At 36.6% G+C, this 20,468-nt stretch overlaps 3 protein-coding genes and 1 non-coding gene across 4 annotated transcripts; all 4 read left to right on the top strand.

Moving 5' to 3' along the window:
- The first annotated feature begins 1,414 nt into the window (after positions 1 to 1,414).
- LOC103327615 (DUF1677 family protein (DUF1677)) lies at positions 1,415 to 2,830 on the top strand. Its single transcript, XM_008229955.2, has 2 exons — positions 1,415 to 1,559; positions 2,145 to 2,830. Exon 2 carries the CDS (start codon positions 2,153 to 2,155, stop codon positions 2,633 to 2,635), a length of 483 nt encoding a protein of 160 aa, XP_008228177.1. The 5' UTR covers positions 1,415 to 1,559; positions 2,145 to 2,152; the 3' UTR covers positions 2,636 to 2,830.
- A 4,757-nt stretch (positions 2,831 to 7,587) lies between these two features.
- Positions 7,588 to 10,372, top strand: LOC103327616 (Subtilase family protein). Its single transcript, XM_008229957.2, has one exon. The coding sequence runs from the start codon at positions 8,415 to 8,417 to the stop codon at positions 10,131 to 10,133; it is 1,719 nt and encodes a 572-aa protein (XP_008228179.2). The 5' UTR covers positions 7,588 to 8,414; the 3' UTR covers positions 10,134 to 10,372.
- A 622-nt stretch (positions 10,373 to 10,994) lies between these two features.
- TRNAS-GCU (transfer RNA serine (anticodon GCU)) lies at positions 10,995 to 11,076 on the top strand. Its single transcript has one exon. It is a non-coding gene; the product is annotated as a tRNA-Ser (tRNA).
- Positions 11,077 to 13,508: 2,432 nt separating this feature from the next.
- LOC103327617 (uncharacterized) lies at positions 13,509 to 14,273 on the top strand. The gene has a single exon (XM_008229958.2). It carries the CDS (start codon positions 13,600 to 13,602, stop codon positions 13,966 to 13,968), a length of 369 nt encoding a protein of 122 aa, XP_008228180.1. The 5' UTR covers positions 13,509 to 13,599; the 3' UTR covers positions 13,969 to 14,273.
- The last annotated feature ends 6,195 nt before the right edge of the window (positions 14,274 to 20,468 follow it).

Genomic DNA, 20,468 nt, shown 5'->3' with positions numbered 1-20,468 from the left:
AATACTGAATAGATATAAGTCTCACGATAAGACTTGTACATCAACAACAATCAACAATCGTTATACAATTTAACATCGCATATTCATTTTCATGTTGTTTCTATAAATTGTTAATTAGAAATTATATAAAGGGAATTGCCATGATCTTACTTTTTATCTTTACTATTTTAACTTCGTTAGATCTAAAGGCCAGCCATCAACCACATAAAAATAATAATAATAATAATAATAATAATAAAATCTAAGTTTCCATTTCAATACACTGTTTATCGTACCCTAGTTTAATATTTTTCTTTTTGAATGAATATCTAATAGATTTCAATTTTACTGTCATGTAGGATTTATTTCGATATAGGATTAATCACTAAACCTTATAGTCTAGAATTGTACTTTTTCCTTTTACTGTGAGCAAAATATGTACGGCTTTATAATTCCGATAGCGTAACAGAGTTCGACTCTAATTCTTCATCTTCTCTGAGTTTTGTTTTAAAAATATGAGTGGTGATTTCCCCACTCCATTTTCTCCTATTTTATCCAAAATAGAATATATATTAGTTAGGTATCTTTAACTAATCTCTGACTTCCCATCCCACCCCTCACATGCTAATAATTACTCATTTATCTCCCCATAGTGAAGAAACAGACAGTCTGAAAACAAAATTGTTTGTTAGCTCAAATTAATGTGAAATGACCAAAACTAGCGTAAGCCTGGAAGACCCAATTAGGCTGTGTTTTGTACCCAGACAATACGAAAGCCTTGCAGTAATTTGATTTGGAAAGACTTCTGGAAGTTTAAGCAGAAAACCTGAAAAAATTAATTTTAAAAAAAGACTTGTGGGAGGAAGCAGACAATCAAACATGTAGCTTACACGTTTTTGATCTACACGTGGATGCCATTCATTGGTTTAAAATAGCAGGAAAGAAATTAGAAAAGCCTTCAAACAGCACATATTGGCTAAGAAAAGAAGAATATTCTGAAAACATGATAATGCTTAGTTGGCAATCCAATAATCAACGGTCAGAATTCCGGGACAGCAAATGTCGCTGACGTGGATTATACTTTGTAGACTTGTAGTCCTGCCCCTTAAGCCTTCAATCATTGGGTCCTCTCTCTCTCCTCTCTAGAAAGTGTTTGTGTTTCTCTCTCTACATCTCTCTAGTTCTCTACTATTCACATATGATTTAATAGCAGATTTTGCGTGGGAGAAACAAAAAGCAATCTCTTTGCTTGCTCAGAACAAGAGTTGGGTTCTTGCAGAAAACAAAGACAAAAGAAGAAAAGAGATCAAAGTTTGAGTCTTGATCATCAGGGAGGAGCTAGCTTTGGCAAGTTTGAGAAAGCTAGAAAAGGGCTTGTTTGGAGGTTTGAAGACTTCTTGGAAATGGTTTTCATGTCTGACATTTTCTTTGCTGCGGAAGAGAAGGTGGAAGAAGGAGCTTGGGAGAAAGAGCGATAAAAGATACGCATAAACAAACCCAAATTAGCAGAAAGTTGAGAGAAAAAGCTATATAAAAAAAAAAAAACGTTGGGATTCAATTTTGATCTGCTTCTTCTACTGGTAATTCTCTTGACTTGTTTTTGTGCTTCTGCTCTGTTTTCACTTTTGAAAGAGAGTGGAGTTTCACAAAAGTAAAGGATCTGATTGGATTGATTTCCAAAGAAAAGAGGTGTTTTTTTTTAATATTCAGAACCCAAAATTTTATATTTTCTATCTTTTGATAATTTTTTAAAACCAACAAAGCTAATTGAAGAGCATGGTTGGAAGTACAGCTTGTTCCAAATGCGGTTTCCAGCTCACCTCTGTGTTTTTTTTAGGTTTTGCTAAGAAGCTCATCCTTTTGTTATCCAAACCATAATTCTGTTTTCTTTCGGAAAGTGTAACTGTACAACCTAAAACCCACACACACAAACACAAATTTTTGTGCTTCTTTTGTCGTTGTCAACATTAAGAAACATAAATAATTTCAGTTTTCTGTTTTTGTGACAACCAAGTAGACATTTAACCTTTCCGTTTTTCCTCACCAAACAGAGCAGCATAAAAAAAGAACACAAGATTTTGCTTCTTGCCATCAACCAATTCCATTTGCAGTCAGAGAACTCATGATTTTGGCAATCTTGTTTGGATTGTTTGTATTGTTTGCAGGGTTTATAATGGCATTGTCTGCAACTATTCTCGGCGACCCAATGGTTCTGCCACCAGCCCCAGAAACCCAACAACCGCAAGCCACAAAACTCATTGCCCAAATCGAAATCGAGTTTGTTAAATGTGACTGCTGCGGCCTGTCGGAGGAATGCACCCCGGCCTACATTCATCATGTTCGGGAGAGATATCAGGGCCATTGGATTTGTGGGTTGTGTGCAGAGGCCATCAAAGATGAGATTGTGAGGTCTGAGAGGCTCATAAGCACAGAAGAAGCCATGGCTACCCACATGAACTTCTGCAAGAAGTTTAAGGCCTCAGGGCCCCCTCCAGACCCAACAGTTCACTTGATATCTGCCATGAGGCAGATTCTTAGGCGCAGTTTGGATTCTCCAAGGGTTAGGGTTTTGAGATCAACTCCAACTAGTCCAACAAAGATCAATGGCAAGGGGCTTACAAGGTCTGAGAGTTGCTTTCCAACTCTCACTGGTTGAGATTGATCTGGCGGTGTCGGAATTATGGGAATAAGAATCAAAATGGGAAAAAGTTTGGCAAATTTACAATTTCATTTGCTGAAAATAAAAACCCAGAAAGGAAAAAACAAAAAGAGAAATTTAATTTCTAAGGGTAGATGTTTAATTTAGGTTGTACTTAGTATTGAATACAGATCCTTTTTCTTTTCCTCTCCATTCCTTTTTTGTTCTTTCTGTTGCTAGAAATTCAATCTCTCTTTCTGATCAAAGCTTTTTCTTTCTTTCACATTTTTTAGCTATCATGATTAATGAGCTTTAATTTTATTTTTATTTTAGCAATTCATGAGATTTAATATCACTAATGCATTCTAGTTCAAAATTAAAAAAATACAGTTCGACTCTTCAATTTAAGATTATGAGAAATCTTGACGGCATGAGGAAATTTTTTTGAATGGTGTCAAAATGAACACCGGGGGTACATAACAGCCTAACCCCTAGAACTACAATCTTCCAACAATTTAGATTAAAGAGTTTAGATTTAACCAATTTGGTATGAAATAAATATTTGTAAAATTTAATGGTGATCTTGGCTAGCCAACTATTTATGTTCTGGAGTGATTCAGAACCATTAAAGATGATCTTGTTTTGGCAAGAATTTCTTGGCATATATAACTAACTAATGAGAATGGAAGGATCATTCTGCAAAGGAATCAAGAGAAATGTGGAACCTACATACATGGCCATCGAATTTCTAAAATAAGGAGTTGTGAAGTTGTGATGAGAATCATTCCTACTGATCTACAACTTTGACTATAACATTGAAAATGCCATAGCATTGGATTTGTGTTTTCTTTTTCACTTGCAATCAACCTCATTCTGTTTTCAATTTTAGACAATGCCTTATTCTTCCCTTCCATATTTTTTTTTCTCATTCTTCTTCTGTGATTTCAAATGATAAACACACTATAATTGTAGTACAAACCTACTTTTGATAATGCCCTTAGTGCTCAATTGCGCCGATAAATTATGTACATGGTTTTATGAGAATTCTTCAAACGTCCGTAAATGAGACATTTATTTTAAAAATATCATAAATATCACGCACGCACTTAGAAAAAAAGAAGAAGATATTGCATATGCCTAGGATGAAAAAGATTGGTGTGAGGAGGAAAATTAGGAGTAAAAATGGTGGCCAAAAACGGAAGTGAGACAATGTACCACCAATTATCCTACTCTTTGCTGATCAAGAAAGTTAATAAAATTGATGAAAATAGTAAGACTCTCATAAAGGGTCACTAGGAATTTAGCCCAAAATAATGCAGTGACAACTAAAAAGACAGTGAACATGAGAATCAGTGGGAGACAGACAGCAGTGCTTGTCTTAATTCTGTTGCGTGGAGTCTCTGCTGGATTTAGAAGGCTGTGGATTGATGCCTATGGGAATCGGATCTGGTGCATTGCATTGCATGAATGGCTGCCCTGCCCACAATATATATTCAGGCCTCAGAGGCTCAGGGTTTGATTAAATAATGGCACATCAATATATATTCTTCAGTATCTCTAACTCTCAATCATTGATCAACAGCACAATTTTACTCGATTCCTGCTTGTAGCTCCAATCCAAAACGTGTAAAGCAGTATGCACAGCTTGGCAATTGATTTTCGGGGTGCAGTTTATGCAGGGCGGTTTTTCTTCTGTTCGGATTGTGCAAACGCATTTTCACGTCGTCGGTCTAGTACATTGTGTGAAGGTAAAAAGTCCCATATTGGAAAGTTAGAAAACCTTGCAATAACTTATAAGGAGTTGTGCTACTCTCCCCATTAGCAATTGGTTTTTGGGTGGAACCTCAACTTCCTTTATGACACCAGAGCGAGTTGCCCAAGTGTGAAAGCCCAACGATCACACGTGCTCCACGTCACCCAAAATGCTCTAGTACATTGCTCTTTCAGAATAATAGATTAAGTCGCTCAAAATAATAATTTATCATTCCAAACACATGCATCATAGCAACAATTAGCATATCCAAATTGCTCACTAATTTCTAATGGAGGAGGTCAAAATTATTAGATGCACTCACCAACCAGACTGACAGAAAATTAAAATAAAAATAAATTTAAAAAAAAGAGAGGAAATCAAGTGTCTTTTTCTTTGGAAACTGGTGGTAACTTGTGAGAAAAACACCAACAGTACAAACCACCCTAATTAGCATCTAAAGTCTTGCACCAATTATAAGCCTAGTTTGCTCAATTATTTTAGGCTCATTTACCTAATCCCACAATAAGATATATCTAATATATTGCACTTGTGTTTAGTTTATGTCTAGACTCAATCATTGATCTCTTATTTAATGTGGAATTAAAATGGTCACATGATTCATTCTTTCTTGTCTTCACCTCAATAAGATCATTGGAGATTAGTTTTGAAGGAGTTTGGTTGACTTGGGTGTGGTTTTCTGTTTTTAACCCCAAAATATCTTGTGCCTTAAGTCTTTTCAACCAGAAGAATATGAACCTTCCTCCACAATCCACAGCCCTCTCTTGCCTCGCAATTAACATGGCTTCAATTATCAATATAAATTTAAGATTAAAATGCTAAAAAGATTGCGGAGAAGAAACACGACGAGTGTGGATGGCTTAAGGAGAAAGTCTAGATGTGCTCCCCACTCTGCGTCTACACACGAGTTCAAATCCCCTTCCACGAAGTTTAGATTAGATTAAAGTATAATATAGGTTTTATCCACACGCTCAAAAAAAATAAGAAGAAGAAGAAAAAAGAACTGTACCAGTCTGAAATTGAGCCTGGCCACATGCCTAAAATTGGATTTGGCTAAGAATTGGTTATTTGCTTTTACTGGGCTAAACCACAAGCCCATGAGCTGGTCCACGTTTTGTGGTCTGCGCCTAATTTAAGATTGACCCAAAATACAAATTTTGTGGTTTCAGCCACAAGGACCATTTCATGTGCTCAGTTTTTAATATAATCTTCTTCTTCTTCTTCTTCTTCTTCTTCTTCTTCTTCTTGATGTTCATCATGTTAATATTATTATTTTCAATAAAATATTTAAATGAAATAATAATTTTCAGGAAAATGGAAATTAGTGATAGCGAGAGAAATGAATGAGTGAGGAAGCGATGTGCCTTGCTTTGAAAGGAAAAGAAAGCATGGAAGAGCACATTTACTAAGGTTCATGCGTCATGCATACCCATGAAAAGCGGATCGGATCTAAGTCACCCACCAAACTCCACTTGAACCTTTTCTCCTTTTTATTGGTAGGAGGTCAACTTGGCACTATATGAATATGGATGTGTTAAATTTGTTTCCAAAAAGCGAATAGCAGAATTGCTGGAAGCATTGGAAACACCATTGAATACTATAGTTAGGAGATAATGAAAAATTAAGTGATATTATATCTTAATTCAAAGATATTTAGATTTTACGTTCGAATCGCCTCGTAAGAATTGGTTTATAAACCAAGTACACTTATGATATATTTAAGTTTCAATCCCCACGTCACATGATTTGATTGAATATAGATCAATTTCCCCACAACCCCACTTCCCTTTTTGTGTAAGGAATTTTGTGAATATGAGACAAAAAAATACGTAGGAAATAATGTAGTTAGGAAACTTCCCCCTGGTTGCCTGTTGAAATGCATGCCATAAGAAATTGTAGCAAAACTATCATCATTAATGAATTGGAGCTGTATTTTACTTGTACTCTTGAAAGTCCTTGATCTTTGATGTGTATTTCTCACAAACATGAATGAATGGTTAACAAAATCATTGTAAGAAGCAAACCTTCCTATCAACTGATTTATCATTGTCTGTCACTAAAATGAAAAAAAACAGAAAAAACAAAAAATCAAATAATCAAATAATAGGTAAAACCCGAATTCTTAATGACTATTGTTGTTCTTAATAATGTGGTGAAGCACAAAAATAAAAAAACACGGCCCTTTAGAGCACGAAATACCGTAACTTATATGCCATTGAGGTCTAGATCTCTAAACCCCATTAGCACACGAAGCGAAATGAATACCTATTGAACTTCAAAATAATAGAGCAAATTACTTGCTCTAAGAGTTGAAAGTCCTCATAGTTTGAGTGTACCTCAACTCAACGATTACTTGAGTAGATGGGAATTTTGCGAAATTATGGCTGTTATTCTCGCAAAGCTTGTCTTGTCGTAGATGGGCATTTTTGTTTGAATTCGTAGATGCGTAGAATAGAATCGAATCCATGCCATTGCCCATTCCCATAGGCCATAATAGTATATTCACGGACCACTCCACTTGATTCATCATCCATTTCATGTCGTTTTCTTCTAAAGCCCGCATTCATTGATTTGTCATTTACCAATTGGTTGCCATCTACCCCTTAAACCTCTTGGTCCCACATTTTGTACCATAAGCGGCGCGTACAAGACTCAATTCAGTTCGTTAAAATGGATCCATCCAATTTTATTTCAATCGATTTTGATGATTTGGTGAATTGAATTGAATTCGTAATTTTCAAAATCAAATGATTGAATTAGATAACGGATTTGCTTATGAAAATCTAATTCAATATAATTAGTTTTATACTTATTTTACTCTTGTAGGTATTTGTAGTTGAAAATATTATGAATATTTTAAGTCATTTAATGGAGTTATGTTTAATATATTATATAATCAAAGCAATTTTTTCTAGTATTTCATTTATATTTTACATTTACATCTATTAACATGTTTGATTAGATTAAACCTAAGGATAAATGTTTAATATTTCATTATCAAAACCGATCATTCAATTCAATTATCGGAATGAGTTTAAACATCTAATATGATTAGATCGGATTGAAAAAAAATCACAATCCAATCTATATTGTATCGTATGCGGATTGACTAAATTATATTAGCTTCGAAACGATGTACAACCCTTAAGCCGATCATCCATATTGTCCATTCTCATTGGTCCAAAAATCCCCACATAACAAGAAAAGCCCATACAATATTTTATCCAATAAAATAAAATATCCTTTGATTAAATCCCATAAATATTTATTTTCCCTTGGGCTCTTATTAATCGGATGAACCTGACCAAAATTCATGCACAAATTAAGGCCAAACAAAATTTGTGGAGAGACAAGTGGGCTTAAAAAAACCAGCCTAACAAACCATTTGTTGATCCCTCCAGTTTCTCAGGAACCAAACACAACACTCATGGCCACTTCCACTCTCTCCCTCTTCCTCTTCCTCTCTCTCTTCTCCTTCCTGCAACACTCTCAATCCCGCCCGACCTGTCCGACCGCCCAAAAACCTTCATCGTCCACGTGTCCAAATCCCAGAAGCCCTCCCTCTTCTCCTCCCACCGGAGCTGGTACACCTCCATCATCCAAAATCTCCCTTCCCCTCACCCCACCAAGCTCCTCTACACCTACGACCGCTCCGTCCACGGCTTCTCCGCCACCCTCACTTCCTCTCAGGCCACACAGCTCCTCAGCCACCCGTCCGTACTCTCCGTCACGCCCGACCAGCCACGTCAGCTCCACACCACTCACACCCCCAACTTCCTGGGCCTCGCCGACTCCTTCGGCCTCTGGCCCAACTCCGACTACGCTGACGACGTCGTTATCGGCGTACTTGACACCGGGATCTGGCCCGAGCGCCCCAGCTTCTCTGACTCGGGTATCGGCCCGATCCCCACCCGATGGAAGGGCACCTGCGTCACCACCGCGGACTTCCCTTCCTCCGCCTGCAACCGCAAGATTATCGGCGCTCGCGCCTATTTCAACGGCTACGAATCCCACATCGGAAGGTTGATGGACGAGACGGCAGAGGCCAAGTCGCCGAGAGACACCGAAGGCCACGGGACCCACACGGCCTCCACCGCCGCGGGCGCCGTCGTTGCTAACGCGAGCTTCTTTTCGTACGCTCAAGGCGAAGCCAGAGGAATGGCCACCAAGGCCAGAATCGCCGTCTATAAAATCTGCTGGTCTTCTGGGTGTTTCGATTCTGACATCTTGGCCGCAATGGATCAAGCCATTGCTGACGGTGTTGATATCATCTCGCTCTCTGTCGGAGCCGGCGGTCGCGCTCCGCCGTACGATCGAGACTCCATAGCCATCGGAGCATTTGGGGCTGCCCAGCATGGTGTTCTTGTTTCAGCCTCGGCTGGGAATTCTGGGCCTAACCCATTTACCGCCACCAACATAGCTCCGTGGATTTTAACAGTGGGTGCATCCACCATTGACAGAGAGTTCCCGGCGGACGTTGTTCTTGGCGACAATCGGGTTATTAGCGGGGTTTCGTTGTATTCCGGCGAGCCTCTTGTGGACTACAAGCTTCCGTTAGTATATGGCGGAGACTGTGGAAGTCGGTACTGTTATGAAGGGGCTCTTCAGCCATCGAAAGTTCAAGGGAAGATTGTGGTGTGTGATCGCGGAGGCAATGCGAGAGTGGCAAAGGGAGGCGCGGTGAAGCTTGCAGGTGGGCTTGGGATGATATTGGCCAATACAGAGGAGAGCGGAGAAGAGCTTCTTGCTGACGGTCACCTCATACCTGCAACAGAGGTGGGTGAGATCGCTGCTAATCAGATAAGAGAGTACATCAGATTGAGCCAATACCCAACAGCCACCATTGTGTTTCGCGGAACTGTAATTGGGTCTTCGCCATCTTCTCCAAGGGTCGCAGCTTTTTCGAGCCGAGGACCAAACTCTCTCACACCAGAGATTCTCAAGCCAGATGTGATTGCTCCTGGGGTGAACATTTTGGCTGGTTGGACTGGGGCTACTGCCCCCACTGATTTGGACATTGATCCTAGAAGAGTTGAGTTCAATATCATTTCAGGCACATCCATGTCTTGCCCACATGTGAGTGGAATTGCTGCTCTGCTTCGAAAGGCTTATCCGAATTGGTCGATTGCTGCTATAAAATCTGCTCTGATTACAACAGCTTACACTTTGGACAATGCCGGGAAGAAAATTAATGACCTTGGAACTGGGGAAGAGTCAACTCCTTTTGTTCATGGAGCAGGGCATGTTGATCCCAACAGAGCTCTTAATCCTGGGTTGGTTTATGATCTCAATGTCAACGACTATGTGGCGTTTTTGTGCTCAATTGGGTATAGTCCAAGGCAAATAGCTGTGTTTGTAGGGAAGCCTACTGGTTCCGATATATGCACAAGAAACAGTTTGGCTAGCCCTGGTGATCTGAATTACCCTTCGTTTTCAGTGGTTTTGAGTTCGGATCAAGGCCTGGTAAAGTATAAGAGAATCGCCACGAATGTCGGGGCAGACGCGGATGCAGTTTATGAGGTGACAGTGAATGCTCCAGCTGGTGTGGAGATCAGTGTTGAGCCAAGAAAGCTGGTGTTCAGTGCAGAAAACCAGACTCAGAGTTATGAGGTTACATTCAAAAGAGGTGTTGGGTACGATAGCGGGGAGAGATATGGTTCGATTGAGTGGACGGATGGCAGGCATCTGGTGAGAAGTCCAGTTGCTGTGAGGTGGAGCAGTGCTAGATCCTTAGCTTCCATGTGAGTTTTAGTAGTTTGAACAGCCGCCATAGCAATGGGTGGTGTTCTTCCGGGCAAAGATCAATGGGAGCATAGTCGCTTGCTTTGTTTGAACTTATTAATCAGCCTCTTGTGTAAAGTTGAAGGGCTTTTGAATTGTTATGGGTAGGCCCTGATTATGTGAATACGTTACATTGTTGTTGCAAAATCGAAGCTTGAGAACTTATCTAAGCAATAAATTGAATCACATTATGCTTCTCTTTTGTGATTATTTGCCATGAAAGTGAGATATAACAATATGTATGCTTTGGCTAGGGAGGACCCTGTTCAGTTCCACATTGATGCGTCTTTTGGTTACTCAATAAAGCTCTTGCATTTAGATATGCAAAAATATCCCCAATTTGATCTGCAAATGCAGTAATTTATTGTGTGCAGTATAAGAAACTTTTATTTTTGGGCTAAAGTTACGAATGGGGAGGGGGGAAACTCACACACACGGGTATCATGAGGGATTGAATACAGGATCACTTAGGAGCACAATACCAAAAGCCGAGCCAGTCCAACTGATAACCCATTGGTTAAGAAACTTCAAAGCTGAATTGGTGGAAGGGAAGACTTAACAGGCATTTGCAGTACGCATGCGTCACGTTTTTCAATTTTCTAATACTCTAACGTCTAGTTGTTAGTCTTCAAAAAAATGATCGAGAGATCAATTAATGTAACAAATGAAACACTCAATGGAATAGATAATGTGCAGCTCAAGGCATCAAAACGAGGATCGTCGCGTGTAGATCTGGACAGTGCTATAAGAATCATTGTTGTGTTCCATGTGCACGTGCCGTATGAATAAGTTAAATGTAACGTTTTCAGAGACGTTAACAACAACGACGCTTTGGCCGAGTGGTTAAGGCGTGTGCCTGCTAAGTACATGGGGTTTCCCCGCGAGAGTTCGAATCTCTCAGGCGTCGAATTAAATTTTTTCAATCTTTTTTTTTTTGGCAATTTTTTTTGTTTATATAAAACCCACATGAACAAAATGATCAAGGAAAACCAAGTTGGGCTCCAAAAGTGGCAGCCTAAAGAACCCAAACCTTTTTGAGAGAATAACATGGGCTAAGATGGATTTAGAGCTCAAGTCTATGCCCAAAACCCAACAAAAATAAAAAATAAAACTTGACTTAGTTTGTAATTTTGTTTTTTTAAAATAAAGATTTAGTTAGTTTGATGAGAATAATGTAGAAAATCCTAGGGCCATTTGATAAATCTAAATTATTATATGCCACATGGTTTAGTACAATAAAAAGAAAAAACTGCAGATGAAGAGGCATATATAATAATAAGAGAATCTTCCCCTTTTATTTTGAATTGGGAGCTGCCATATAAAATGGATACTGCTTGTCTCTTTCTCTGCAAAGAGATACTCATTCTTGCAAATCACAATTTGACATATATATAAACATAAAAATAAAACTTTCTGCACAAATGTCACACTGTTATTCACATGAATGTAGGAAATAAAGTATATCAAATACATATGATTTAAAACTTACATGTTAGAATTAAATATTTCAAACTTAATCATGTTTAATTTATTTTAGAGAGACTATTAACTTAAATTACAAGTTGTCGATCATTAAGTGTAAATAATCATGTCTAATATATTATTACGAAGTGTATATAATATATAATATAGTAGATATATAAAAAAATTGGGGGACCAAGGCCACTCCTGCTCCTACTTACGTAATAAGAAGAGAAGTATTTTCCGCATAAAATAGAGCATGAATTTGATAATGATGCTGCATAGCACAGTCATCACCTACGTAAGATTAATTGTATTATTAGGAGGTTGCTTTTAAAATTAGTGCATGGATGTAATACACATTATTATACAAGGAAGTTGCTTAATTATTATTTTGTTTAATAAAAAAATTTGTTTGTTATTCTTCTTCAATGTCAAATTTTATTTTTATTTCTACTTTATAATATAAAATTGTGAAAACACTCTTGAGTAAGTATGAGGCGCAAGATGACATATAATAAAGTACAAAAGAACAACTCAAAGTTCACCAAACCAACGAGAGACAAAGTCCAAATCCAAAAATATTTTTATTTATATGGAAGCTATGCTTGTGGATGGTATTCGAATTTACCAATCATATATGTATGAACTCAACTTCACCACCTACCTGAGTAGGTATACATGTGTGTACGCTTTTGACATATAAGAGCTTTGGTCAAATTACGAACCCAAAAGTTATAAAATAAAAACACTTGTTCAATTGATCTTCAACCCTACCCACACTACTATTTAAATAAAATTTCTCTATCCATACTACTATTTATATATTTCCAATTTTCCACGTTCTATTTTTCTCTTGTTTGGAAATTTAGAACATTGCATATGTTTGTGAAATATATACATATATTTGATTTCAATTATATGAACTTGCATGTAATACGATGATATTTATATCTTTCTATCTTTCTTTTCACGTGACTCGACACTCGTGTAGAGAAATGGAGCGAAACGAGTACAGATCCCCTTGTTGTTGCGGGTAAGTTTCACTAACTGCACGTAGAATTTCATCATTTTTTGAAAAACAATCATAAGGGATAAGAATAGCAAAAGAAGAACGAGAATACCCTAAACCTTAAGGCCCTGTTCAGTAACGTTTTAAGGAAGTTGTTTTCATTTTCAAAGAACAAAAATTAAGCAAAAACAAGTTCGGTGACCCAAAAACAGAAAACCCCTGAGAATGTTTTCATAAAATGAAAACAAGTTTATGTGTACTTGTAGAAAACAGAAAAAAGTTGTTTTCATTCTCATGGGAAACGTTTTCATAAAAATAACTCACATATTATTATTTCAAATTGTACTATCATACACCTGTTTTTAATTGTTTTTGTTTTCAGAAGATGTTTTCTAATTAATCTACCAAACGCAGTTTTATTTCCTGAAAATGCAAATTCATTTTCTTGTTTTCATTATCTAAAAATATTATAAGAAAACATTCTCCGAAAACGTTACAGGACAGGCCTAAACATCTGACCTCATAAAACATAGTCTATTATGCATGTTGTTCTAGTCATTCATTAATCCAATCTAATGGTCAGTATCAATCCTCATAATTATGGAAGTTATGATATGAATCTGATTATCCCCTTTAAATTAATCTGATTAAGGTTGCTCCACATCCACACTAGTTATGATTTCCAAATCTCAAACCTTAATTAATCATTACAAATTGACATGAGGGTCAACTTTTTGGGTGTGTTTACTTGGGTTTTTTTATAATTTCACATCCTTAATCAATTGGAGGGCCCCACATGCCTCATATACCCCACATACCCCACTCAAAGCGTGATGCTTTTGTTCTCATTTGGTCAACTTTCTCTCTTTTTGTAACTTATATGAAGTTTTATCACTATATCCTCCTCTCTGTTCCTCTCTCTCTCTCACACCTTTTTCACACCCCAAACACAAACACATGGCTCAAGATCATGATCTCCACAGCCAAAATCAGCGGCTGGTGAGGCGCGGTTTTCCTCTGCGCCGAGGCCGGAAACTGCCGGTTGCCCGCCTAGGCGGCCCGAAGCCGAAGCGGGGACTTGTGTTTGTTAAAATGCTCAAGAGGATCAGGATGAGGTGGCTGAAGCTTCAGTACTTGTGCATGTTGAAGAAGCTCAAGGAGTCTTACAAGAACATGATGAAGGACTTAATGACAGCTGGCGCGAGCTTGGAGACCTTCCACCAGAGGATTTTCATGGAGACTTCTTTCGCCATCCCAATGGGAGTCTCTCTTTCCAGCTACCCTTCTGTTGCTGGATCAGATCGGCCTCGAACCCTTTTCATGTAGAAGAAGTACTTGTTCTCTTTGTCAAATCTCATCAACTTTGAATCTCTTGAAAATTAAAAGAGAAAAAAAAAAATGTCACCCTTTTGTTGTTTTGTTTTGTACGTTATGAAAAATATTTTATTTTATTCTCTCTCTCTCTCTCTCTCTCTCTCTCTCTCTCTCTGTCTGTAAAGGAAATGAACAATTTATTTCCTGGAAATGTAGATTTATATATAGTTTGGTGGTTGCAGACTTTTGTAGGATTTGTTATTGTGGGAATTATATTGTATGGGAAAGAAAAGAGATGACTTAATTAAGTCTCAAAATCATAGTCTGAGGTTGGAGTAGATTGATTTCTGAATTTTCTCCGTTTTCTTGCATGTGATTTCTTTGCAACCAAACAGATCGGTGTTTGCAATAGCATTGGGCACAAAACTGTATGCATCTCATTTCAAGCATGAACAGTGGGATATTTTTTTGTGTAGAATTATTCAGTGGTGGAGGCAAGAAAATAAAGCATATAAAATCCTGGTCAAGATAAGTCAGAAACCAACATAAATTTCCAGCAGAAAGGGTCAGAATTTGGGGGGTGCAAGCAAGTTTGGCACTTGGCATCATCAGTTACAAGTGAAGACTTTACTCGCACGATAGACTATTGAAGAGTTTGGAGTTACTTTATGTCAATGTTTTTAATTGGGCTTAAATGCGCATGAATTGAAAAGATCGCCTTATAAAATTATCAATGCATTAAGCATCTTGGGTGCTGCGATCTGACTGGTTTGGGAATCAAAAGCAGAAGAAAAATTTAGCAGCCCACCCACGCAAGGAGAGAAACTCGCATGAATCTATACACTCTTCTTCTTGAACACTATTATATATCATCTCGTTATGAGAGAGAAAACGTGATCACTTATTATGAGATAAACTTGGTAAATTGGTGACTCATGTCGTGCTTAACATGTGATTAGTTATTATGAGAAGAAGAGATATTGTGTTTAACACGTGATCACTTATTATGAGAGAAAATCACATGCCAATTACAGGCAAGTTTTTCTTTGGAAGCCTAAAAGCAATAGCTGTTCTTGCTCTTACATAAGTCATTCCAAAAACCTATAACCGACAATAGCTGACAGAGGGAGCATGCAAAAGATGGGTAACATGATGTTGAAAACTTGAAAATTAGATTGGTGTCTAGTGCTTACATAGAAGGATGGCATGGGGATCCAATGAGATCTTCAATAATTTCTCATATTCTTTGATGATTAGGGTGCAGCTAGCAACAGCATTTCATGCTTTGTCTGTGTCTGAAATGGGAATTTACAATATATACATATATACACAGACATAGTACAAAAATATATTTCATTTTCATGGCTTTATTTGACCACTAACAAGAATTCTGTAGACAAAAAGGAAGGACCAAAATAAAATGAAATCTTAGAACCAAATATTATTAATGAATGCATTATTGAATTGAGTACCCCATTGCATGGCCAACAGGTGGGAGCTGATATGACATGAAAGCTGTCACGATATGCCAAAGTTTGGCAATGCCTAGCTAAGTCATAGCTCTGATGTTGTCTTCTTTTGTGCTCCACCATGTGACTAAGCTAGCTCTTCATTTAAATTATTGCCACTTGTTGTTCTCATATTTTTGTACGTAGCAGGATATGTTTCTCTTCACCGCCTGCTTCATCTGTTTAAGTAAAAGATTGATAGTTTATGCACATACACATTAATATTTTATTATAAAAAGATTGATAGTTTATTCATAACTTGCATGGGGATGCAATTGATCAGTACTATTTAAGATGGCTATGAAAGATTCACCGGTCGGATAAGACGGCAAGGTTACGGGTTGAAACTAAAACTTTAATTTAATTACTTATAATCATGCAACAATTAAGCTCAAAGCCAGACCACAATAATCTATATATGCGTTGGTGTGAAAGCAACTTGCTTATCAGATAATACTTTTGTCATTGACTTGTTAAATGGTTAATTAAAATAGTTGTTGGGTGGAATGTCCTTTGTCAATTCTGATAAGTTAACGCAAATATCTCCATCTCCTCAGGAAATAAAAAATGATTGAAATTATGGTTAACCACCCCTGAATTTCCAGGCAAATGACATGGTCAATGAGTCAATGAATCCTCAGACTCAGTCAATTAAACAGGTTAACCAGTTGGCTGGATTAAGTCGGGCACAAAGTATATATTCTCAAGAATCTCAACCCTGCAGCAGCTAGACGAAAAGGTCAAGAACAATATTTTGCAAGTAATTGATGCGTTCAATGGCAAATGGCAAACCAACTGATATATATTTCAGACCAAAAAAAAAAAAACTGATATATATACAAAAATATTTGCTTACCAGACATTTTAATATATAGTTGTTAGTCTATCAATTAAGTTACAAGTTTAATTTTATTCAATTCATTTTATTAATGACTGATAAACATGTATGTGTTCAAATTCAATGGACTTCGGTAGGAAGATTCCTCAAATAACACGAGTTTACGAATATATTGTAGAACTCGATCCGCGTTGTAGTTCAATGATTCAAACGTTTCAAATTTTCCATTTTTTTCAAACTTCATTTAAGTATCATCCCCACAATATGTCCGTCAAATAGTATTATTTGAGAAATTTCTCAACTGAAGTGGATTGTTTAAATTCTTAGATATGCACATACATAGGGTTATATGTATTTAACAGAGTGCTTTTAATGATATGATATATGTGTTATCTTTCTTTTTTCCTTTTTATCGAACCCAAAAGATTATCTTAAGAACTAAAAAGAACCATATACATATCCAAAAAGATAATCGTGGGCCCAAAAAAGGATCTGAGTTAGATGGGCTTGAACATATAGCCTGTTGATCCAATGTGATGTGTCTTCTTTTCCTTGACAAGCCACGTTACCCCAACAACCCACAATCAAAATGAAATTATGAATAACTGAAAAAATTGGAAAGGGCAGAATCGCTGATATCAATTTCTCTTTAAATCATGTTTCTTTACTATTTGTCAATCAACATTGTAGCCACTTAATCAAGCTTCTATTTAGGCATCGGCTAATTAGGGGGTTGATTTACTTGGGAAGCCTGTGGAGAGAGATTCTTGAGTGCGACTGTGGTATACGGCAACATAGTCAAAAGTGCGGGATTATTGTAGAGTCCAGTGGACCCAAATATATAGAAGCTTAGACTTTTGTGAAAGTGATCGGACTATGTGTATTGTCGATTGCTGGACTGAACATTTTTCGCCATTCATTATAACCTAGGTGGCTGGATCTATCAAACGTTATACAGGAAGGTGCCGAAAGATGACACATCAAATGGCACCTAAAGATTCGAAGCAGATCGGTCCTATTCCAAGCACTGAGCACCACCAGCTGCTTTTTTGTAAATTAAGAACATGTTTTCCATGTAGAGAGCTAGCTAAAAATATCAATATCTCCATATGGGAAAAATAGTAAAATTAAATTCGTCTTCTTCTTCCTATCTAATTTTATCCTAAAAACAATGGCCATGAAATTTTTAAACGTTGCATCCGAAAAAACGGCAGGACTGTGTGTTGGATTTTCACCTATGCTTCTTGGGCGGTGCTGCTCACATGCAGTGTTGGGTAGACTGATTTTCTCAATTATATCTGGCATTCTGGGTCAAGATTTGGTATTTTGGAAGGTACCCTAGACCAATGGGATTGTGGCAAGTTTGGGAAACCAGACCACAAAAGATTGCAACTTCTTATATGTACTACGTGCCCACAATTTGGTCTGCACCACACAATTCTTGTAAGATGTGTAAATATATACGGATCCCACGTACATGTTTGCAATGCATGGTATGGTAGTCTTGTCATAAAGGGTCCAGATGTATTTCTATTGTCAATTGCAAACAAAAATCAACCTGATTAATAATTCAAGGGTAAATTATTCAAATGGTCTTTAAATTTATACCCAATTTATATTTTGATTTCTAAACTAAATTATTCGTTCAAATGGTTCACTAACTCTTTATTAATTGGCGCTTTGGTCCTACCGTTATATTTTCTGTTAAATTTAGTCATGTGAGCAGCACATGTTACATTTGTGGGGGTAAAAAAGACTTTTGACCTATGTATCGCCCTTTTATCACCACTGTATCACTACTTTATCACATATTTGGAGAACATAAGACGGTTATGGACGGTTTTACCCTTACATTTGACGGCAACATTAACATAATGTAACAGTAGGATCAATTGAGCGATTAATATAGAGTTGATGGACAATTTGAACGAATAATTTAATTGAGGGACCAAAATGTAAATTGGGTATAAGTTTGAGAACCATTTGAGTACTTTACCCTTAATTCAAATTCACTGTTTAAAATGGGCTCTTTAAACCAGCTTCTTAAATTTTGGGGAGGATTTGAAAAAACACAACTTCAACCATGTTCCCTATCCACCTCCTAAAATAGGGAGACCTCTAAGAGCTCCTAAATCTGAAGAGAGAGAAAAGACTCCTAGTGATTCCTTATAATTTAATGCCGCTTTGTTTTATGAGTATTTTAAATTTTAAATTAATGTTAATTATTTTTTATAATATTTTTTTTATAACATTTATGAATCTCTAAATTAGAGAGTATGATTAGAGTTAAATTTGTATAAAGAGTTCATTGAATAGCTTTTGTATGTTTTTAGCTAAATTTTAACTTAAAAATAAAGAGTATGATTTTAACAACCTGTATGTCCGACACCATGACGTGCCGGCCAAAACATATTTTAGTAATGCATAAAGTCAAAATCAATGAGTTGTAACCTTTCATTGTTGTGATATGGAAACTTTGAATTCCGCTCTGTATGTAGGGTCAAATTCATATATCTTATGGGAATACAAAAACTTGTGTAGCTCATTTTTACAACTAGTCGGAATTTTTCTCATGTATAATAAGAGATCATACTCTCTAATTAGCGTTGTTGGCATGCATTAATTAGCCAGAATTTTAGGTACAAGGAGAAATAAAAGAAGTCAAAATATATAACAATATATAAATGAAAATAAATATATAAATTACAGAGAAGGACAGGAGGTCCGCATTTTATTTTTCTAACCCTAAAAAAAGTCAATGGGATGAATACTTTGATGACCTGAGGAAAAACCAAAGTTGACCTGCAACAACATTTAAAGAAGTAAATACAACTTCTCTCTTGTTTCCTCCCAATTGTTTAGTTTTATTTCCACGCGATAACCAGATTGAATTGGATTCTGATTTATACTTAATATTAATTACCATTAATTTGACCAAAAACCCCCAATAAAAAAACAAAAATCTGTCTTTTATATTTCTTATTTTGGCTACTTTTCTATTTCGGCCGTAGTCAAACTTCAATGCGGGTGTTCTGTAGTCAATCGCTAGCTATGACACTCAATCTCAAAGCGTGCGAAATGAAATCCACGGTTTACTACAATTCTATGACCCATTTCGTCTGTTTTGGCCTGCGTTTTGGTCATTTAATATGTTGACATTTGAAAATCGAAATTTCTGCATGGGAGGATGTTACTAAGAAATTATGTTGGCATTTTTTAGAACATAATATAGATTTTGAAGTGTTATTTAGTTAGAGGGTTGAAGCAAAATTGCTATATTTGATTTCCAGAAACTACAGGATTGAAACAGCTCAGCAATTCCCGAATTCTATAATTCCAGAATTGTGACTTAACACGTATAAGACATTTGATCTTAAGGGTAAGACATGTCATTTTTCATGCACTCATAATAGTAAAGTTTTTTGGAATATAATATAATTTTATTTCCTTGATTTTCCTTCATTTTAATCAATTAGAATCCCTTTAAGAGTGCATCTTATTTAAACATATTTCTTAATATCTTCTATTTTGTTTTCTTTTATTATTCAATTCTTCTTGTCTCTCATGTATTTTTGATTGAAAATCACATTGGTAATTGAAAAAGATCATGCTAAATAAAAATCAGTTTTTAATTGTGTGATTATCCATATCTTACTTTCTTGGTTGGCTTCACTTTTCTCAACTCTAGAATAGGAAAACTATCTTTGTGATTTTTGTCAAAAGTTAAAATGTGGAGATTTTGATTTAAACATGGGTTTTCACTTTTACGAAGAAAAACTCATATAAATCTAGACCTTTGTCTTCTTTCTTCGTAGAGCTTTCACGATCATATTTTCAGTCCATAAACTTTGGAAAGCTGAGTTTTTATTTGAGACAAATCATCAAATGTTCCATGTTTGCTTGATGATTTATCAAACATTTTTATCATTCATATTGCATTCATTTGGAAATTCGGTGACTCATACGGTTAAGGGCACCAAGACAGTTGTGGCGGTTTTTCTCCGGTTAGCTTAAATCGATCGTGACCAGTATTAGATTTAACATAAGGAGAGTTGGAAGAACTCCGGCGAGCTTGAAGCAATCGTGACTAATATTGCATTCAACATAAGAAGTGTCGAAAGATCATCCCGTGATAGAAGTTGAGTTAAGAAGAAGCCAGTAAACAT

This window comes from Prunus mume, linkage group LG4 (assembly GCF_029339155.1).
Source record: "Prunus mume cultivar Tortuosa linkage group LG4, ASM2933915v1, whole genome shotgun sequence".
Lineage (NCBI taxonomy): Eukaryota > Viridiplantae > Streptophyta > Magnoliopsida > Rosales > Rosaceae > Prunus > Prunus mume.
This window is presented reverse-complemented; position numbering and strand designations above follow the sequence as displayed.

What these genes read in the sequence shown, in the direction of transcription:
- LOC103327615 (XM_008229955.2), top strand. Translation starts at nt 2,153, where the DNA reads ATGGCATTGTCTGCAACTATTCTCGGCGACCCAATGGTTCTGCCACCA.
- LOC103327616 (XM_008229957.2), top strand. Translation starts at nt 8,415, where the DNA reads ATGGACGAGACGGCAGAGGCCAAGTCGCCGAGAGACACCGAAGGCCAC.
- LOC103327617 (XM_008229958.2), top strand. Translation starts at nt 13,600, where the DNA reads ATGGCTCAAGATCATGATCTCCACAGCCAAAATCAGCGGCTGGTGAGG.